We start from the raw sequence: 6531 nt of genomic DNA on the forward strand, positions 1-6531 counted from the left end.
CTGAGACAGGACTGTGAATTTTCCAGGCATATTTGGCTGGTCACGGGGCGGGAAATGGGAAACTGGGTTACACAAACCTGTATTATGATTCAATTGGGCTTTTTACAATGCAGAACGTCCAAATGCAGATAATCTATTTGATGTGATAATGGGGGAGAAGGGGATAGCAAGTGCAGGACTGGGATTTATCTTCCTGGAAGGATCAAAAGGGCCTAATTAAAGTTCCATAATGCAACTTTGCTTATTTTAATATAATAAAATTATTCTCTATCAAATTCTAATAATAGAAAACCTGCAGCCTGTAGTTGTATTTTTTTAATGGAATTTATAGAAAAAGATACAGCTGACTGTGAAGTGTAAGGGCATGAACATGAGGTTCAAGGTAATTAAGAAGCAGCCCAACAGCATTAAGGCAGTAATGTCATCCCATCTGCCAAATTCTACATTTAGCTGGAACTATGCCTTTTGCTTGCTTCTGCTTTAGTTACCCACCTGATCCTTAGAGACTTGTTTTGATGGAGCATTTATGCCAAGCTTTTCCAGAGGATAGACAATCTGTCGTCTTGGTCGCACGGGAACCATGTAATGTAGGGCAGATGTCAGGGAATGGGCACAGGGATTCTGGAACTGAAGGACAACAAGCTATATTTTAGCACACAGAATGTCAGAAGAGTGCATCACAGATGTCTCTGCTTTGTGAATATAATAATCCTTTATCCCTTTGATTAAAACCCAGAATAGTACCTCCCCCTCCCTCAAAAATAAAATAATCACTCACATAGTAGAGGAATCGGTTGCAGTTAATTCCCTATCCTAATGAAGATAATTATGAGAGTAATTATATTACTATCTCACTGGGAATGACAGATAAACAAGTGGTTTGGTTTATGGGATTTTGCAGCACAAGAAGCTTCCCCCAGAGGAATATTTTTCTTTACAGCAATCACAAGTCTTCTTCATCCAACCTTATTAAGCGATGATACATGCATACTCTTAACCTTTGCTTATTTTACAAAACAGATAAATGATCTTTTCATTAAAATGATAAATGACAAATGCTAATGAAATAGCATAAACACTAAGAAATATTCTTATGCTTAAATAAATACAAAATAGGACTGATTGAATTGCAATGAATCCAATTACAGACTTTGTATACCATAGGAAAACTATAATAATTAATACAGCAATAATGTAAATAAAACATCTAGAGTATTTCCAAAATCTTTCTGTGCATTCACTAAAGCTTTTTTTTGTTTTGTTTTAACTTTTCAACCTGCTCCTAAGGATTAGGGAATCACACCTTCAGAATTTAAAGCAACGCAGCATTGAAATTTCAGCTCAAGGTGAAGAAATATAAGCAACCTGTCTGCCTGATCCAGGCAGGATATAATATTCATTATGTTAGCTGTTTCTTTGCCACTCATCTTGCAGTGAATGACTCTGGACATTTATTATAATTGGCAGAGAGTCCTCCTATCTCCACTTCAAATCTGCTGTGCTGGCTGATCAAAAATGGAAGTTGTCCACTACATATTCTCAGTTCCTTAATGAAGATCTTCAAAAATTACCAAAATTGTGTTAAATTGTTATTGCCTTATAGCAGTGGTGGCGAACCTATGGCACGGGTGCCAGAGGCGGCACTCAGAGCCCTCTCTGTTGGCACACGCGCCACCACCAGCAGCAGCAGGTCCATCAGGCCACCACCGCCGCTCAGAGCAGGAGCCCTGCCCAGCACAAAGGAGGCGAAGTGGCCGACTAGCAAGCTCGAGTAGAGGTGGTAGAGCAGAGGTCACCAACCATTGTCAATTGGTGGCTGGAAGAAAAGGGAGGGGGAAGCATTTTACATGTGTGCATGCGCACATGGGGCCACGAGCACGCATGCGCTGCAAATGGGGTGGGGCTAGTGCCTGTGTGAAACTCACTAGCCCTGCCCCGTTCTTGCGTGGTGCAGCGCCTTGTATCTGTACCCTGCGGTGCGGCAGCAGTCATTTTTACGCCTTGCAGCACGGTGCCCCTGGTTTTTGCGTGCCAGAGGCGGCACTCAGAGGTGCCTCCCTGCCCCCCCCCCGAGGGCACCACAATGCTGATGCGACCCTGGCTGATGCTGATGCGGCCCTGGCACTTTGTGATAAATAAGTGGGTTTTGGGTTGCAGTTTGGGCAAAAGGTTCGCCATCACTGCCTTATAGAATCTCTGGGCTTAACTCTCATGTTTATGAAAGCTTTTGGGTTATCTCTGTTTCAGATTAGGGTTAGATGTTTATTGTGTACTGTTTTTATCTTGAATTAATAATAAGTTCTATCTGAGCTTCTTTAGATCCTAATCTATGCTGATACTGCTATTTTCCTTGTAGAAAGGACACTTAACAGCACAGTCTTGAATATGTTTTGAAGTAAATTCCAGGGGGTTTCTACATAAGAGCTGAACAACCTTTTAAAGTATTTCTCAATTTTCCTACTAACAACAAAAAAAGATAATAAATACAAATGGAGGGAGTACATTTTAATGAATCTCTCCCTCCAATCAAATATTAATTCTTAGATGCATTTTAAGAATGTTACAATGCAAATGTAGCAGCTTTGTATACTTATTTTATAGCAAATTGCTTGCAGTTTTTCTTGCAGTTTTTATTTTATCATAATTGATTAAAAGTCATTATTCTTTCTTTTATCCATTTCATGAATATAGCTCACACTAGAAATGCATATATTATGTTTTTGTACATTGACACAACAAAGTGAAGACACAATTACAAAATAAAATTAATTTTTAAAAAACTTGCAGTTTACCTTGCCTTCTTCAGGCTGGGGATAAATAGGATAATAGAGGCAAGATTTGTAGGCTAACCGAAGTATCTCCTTCATAAAATGTTTGGCATAATGATGAAAAATTGGATTGATAGAAAAATGGTAAAGGTGGCCATGTTCTTCCTGCTGGTAATGACTGAAATAGATAAAATCTTCAATGTTGTAATGTGAGCGAATATATTCGATATCCTGGAAAACAATTCAGGAAGTAGTTAAGGAGGAATTCTGAATCTCTGCATCAATACTACATCCTTCTGCCTGCATAAAAAGATATGCCACTATTAAGAAAAACATTCATTTGAAAATTCTTTTTCTTTTCTCCTCAGATTTCTCCTTGCAGTAAGAGGGAAATTAGGATCCAGACTATGTGAATTTAATTTAAACAAATATATATATTCTTCTGCAGCATTATCTGCAGGTTGTATATATGTGTGTATAAAAACAGGAAGCTGGTGAATGTAAATATGATGAGGTTGCATGGATATTTAAAAGGAATGGGATTTTCCAATCAATAATAATAATTGCAAATATGAATACATACCATTTCATTTCTAATAACAGATATTCCAACAATTTGATTCAAAACCTCTGCTACAAATGCCTGAACTGGTGTCCCATCCTGAAAAAAAACAATCAAGTTGGTACCAATTTTTTTCGTCTACTAATTCAGAAAATATTGACTGGCTGATTGGATTTCTATCCAGCTTTTCTTTCAAGAGCCCAAATACATTAATGTATTTTTAGTGCAGCCATTGACATTCTTGTTCTCCAAGGCATCTTACTGTTTTCTATTCAATCTGATTTATTAATTCATATCATAATGTTTCTTTTTTAAAGAAAGAGTTAATTACTTTATACTCTACAATCTATATTTCTATTATTAAGTGAATTACAAATAAATACAATAAAATCCATTCATTATTACCTCCCTCCCCCCAGTACTATTATAGCACTTACTGGATCTCTTCGTGCTGATAAGTAGTTATTTAGGTCATCCAATATGGCTACGTTCAATTCCAGGGTTTGGATTAGCCTTTTAATGGCAAAGACATCAGTAGATTTTGCTGCTCTTACACGAAAAGACCTGTTAAAAACAAAACTAATTCCAACAATGATATCTACTAATGTTTAATGTTTCAGATCCCAGACTTGAATAGGCAATCATGATATATAATGAACTTATGGTAATGATTTCTATAAAGAAAAAAGGAAAAATGGTTTATTTATTTATTTTGATTCATATGCTTCCCATCTCATACAGAGGCAACTCTGGGCGACTAACAAATATTAAAATCACCAGACATTAAAATGATAAAACAATAAATGACAACAATTAAATAACTACAGTTAAAAGATGGGAAGGAGGGGAACACAAATTATGATACAGGGTTTTCATATTAAAGTTGGTTTGAGAACCCATTGCAGTGTTTGTTCACAGGGAATTTAAACATATTACATCTCAGTGCACATCAACACTACAGATTTTCATCAGCCTACTATCTGTACCTTTTCTAATATTTCATTCAATTTCCATCTGAATCCTTGCCAGCAGAGATAGAAAACTCCTATTAGCTGACAATACAAAACTACTAATTTTACAAAATTATTCAGTCTGTTTTCATCTTGCTGCTGTTTTTCAGGACTATTTCCTTTTACTATTCACAAACAAGTTGCACAAAGAGCTGAAAAGAGAGTATGTTTGAAACATGGGTACTTTTCTAAAAGAAAATAAGACTTTACTCTTAGAATAATACAAAATCCATTTTGTAGTGAATTTAGATTTTTCTCGTCCTATTTTTCTAGATGCCAAGCAGTGCAGTTTGCTTCTATGTCTTGCATATATGTATTAATAATATAAAAAAGCTTTTACATATGTAATTAATTACAAGAAACAAAATGGGTTAAATAACCCCTAAAAAAATAGGCCACTTTTAAAAAAAATAACGAAGTGGGAGGAAACTATCTTAGTCTGTACGTGCTCATTTTGCTCACAGGAAAGAATTAACTCATTTTAGAAGCCTTAATCACTTGACTGTCCAGATGTAAGGGCATCATTATTATTGTGCTTTGCATTCAAAATTGAAGAGAAGTATCCATTAAGCATTTCAGGCTACACCTTGTTGTATTATTATTTTCCAGCCCTCCCTCTTAAGTTGCAAACCTGGGATTGCATTTGCCATCTTCTGATTATTGTACAAAGCTTTTCCTTTTTTACAACCTTTGCCAATCAATTTTTCATTTGGAGCCTTTCCCTTTATCTTTGTGAGTTTGTACTTCCAGTTCTCGTTCTCCCCCCATTCCCCCATGCTGTTTTGCTTTTATCCATTTTCAGTAACTCACTTTCTATTCACATGTCTTTTAAACCTTCACAGTGCAAACACATTGCATTGATCTTTGCTTTTTATATATCTTCATCAGGAAGGAATTATTAGCACTAGCTTTTTATACTCAGATTTTTCCACTACTGCTCAGTTTTCCATGCACATCCATGGAAATTTTCTTCAGAAATTATATTTTAGTTTGAAAGACTTCAGATGAAAAGCGATGGTCCTGTTTTTTCTCATTCATACCAAATCACTTCAACAATGCTTTCGTATTGTTAGTTTGCGTAAAAGTATACTGTGTTTAAAGTATGCAATCTTTCTGTGAAGGGATAACTGGACTGAGCCTATGAAAACAATATTTAGCAACAGCTAAAATATTGTTTGTTTAATGTGGTTTAGCTGTTTTAAGGTTTTATGTTTTATGCTGGTGTTTTAACATTTAGTTTAACATTATTTTTGTTTGTTTGCTATTTTGTGAGCGGTATTTGGAAAATGGCTCTTCTGTGACATTTAAATAGGTATTCAAACCTATGTATAGGATGGAACATAATATTGGAAGAATATCTGTTCAGATACACTCATATTCTAAAGTTATTCCCAGTCCAGATATGCTTCTACCCTGAGTATGCAAAACTGATGATTCAATACGCTCCATTCAATCCAACAATATGATGGTCCATTACAGTTTAACAAATCTACATTTTAGTCCTTATATAGCATGGGCCAATGCCTTGTAAGGCTTGACTAGGTGATAATTAGCACTTTGAATTGCATTCAGGAATGAATTGATAACTAGTGCAGTTCCTGAAACAAGGATGACACTTGGATATAATGTGGCATGTCTACTGTCTGTGTGGCTGTGCTTTGGACAAATGCTAACTTCCAAGTGGTCTTCAGAGGCAGCCTCTGCATCGTAGTAATTCATTGATAGGTGACAAGAGCATGAGTGACTGCCTAAAGGCTTCCCATTGTAGGGGATGGCACACCAGGTGTACCAGGTGAATCTGCAGAAAGGCTCTCCTGGTCAAGGCTGCCACCTTAATTTCCAAACAAACATTTTATATGAAAATAGTTGTGAGAGCAAAATGTATTACTAACTTGAGCAATCCAGAACGATGAAATACATATAGCTCCTGATCCAGTGTACAATTGCTAAAGGGAATAATCCTAACAAAACTCTGAATCAGGTGAAATTCAGGGACCATATGTGGCACTGTGATGATGCAGAAGTCTTTATCCTAAAAAGAAGTAACAAATTAAAAAAAAAGGAAATGCAAATGCAAAATATAGGATAGGATTATAGAAAGCAAGTTAAGTCTTTTCTCACTTCTTTACTAAACATTCCTGTGTTTGGTGATTTCTCATCAGGGTCTCGGACAAATTGTAAGCAGGTGAAG

General features: G+C 36.2%; 1 protein-coding gene across 1 annotated transcript in view; it reads right to left on the reverse strand.

The window, feature by feature from the left end:
- The window catches only part of CFAP61 (cilia and flagella associated protein 61), a 140449-nt gene that overhangs the window by 90517 nt on the left and 43401 nt on the right, over positions 1–6531 (reverse strand). The window contains exons 14-18 of the mRNA XM_029286400.1: positions 6233–6372; positions 3768–3894; positions 3352–3429; positions 2793–2999; positions 493–627 (exon numbers count right to left, since the gene is read on the reverse strand). Coding sequence (XP_029142233.1) covers positions 493–627; positions 2793–2999; positions 3352–3429; positions 3768–3894; positions 6233–6372 — 687 coding nt within the window. The remainder of the gene's footprint in view (positions 1–492; positions 628–2792; positions 3000–3351; positions 3430–3767; positions 3895–6232; positions 6373–6531) is intronic.

The sequence above is a fragment of the Protobothrops mucrosquamatus genome, unplaced genomic scaffold (genome assembly GCF_001527695.2).
Source record: "Protobothrops mucrosquamatus isolate PMUCROS unplaced genomic scaffold, P.Mucros_1.0 scaffold_213, whole genome shotgun sequence".
NCBI lineage: Eukaryota > Metazoa > Chordata > Lepidosauria > Squamata > Viperidae > Protobothrops > Protobothrops mucrosquamatus.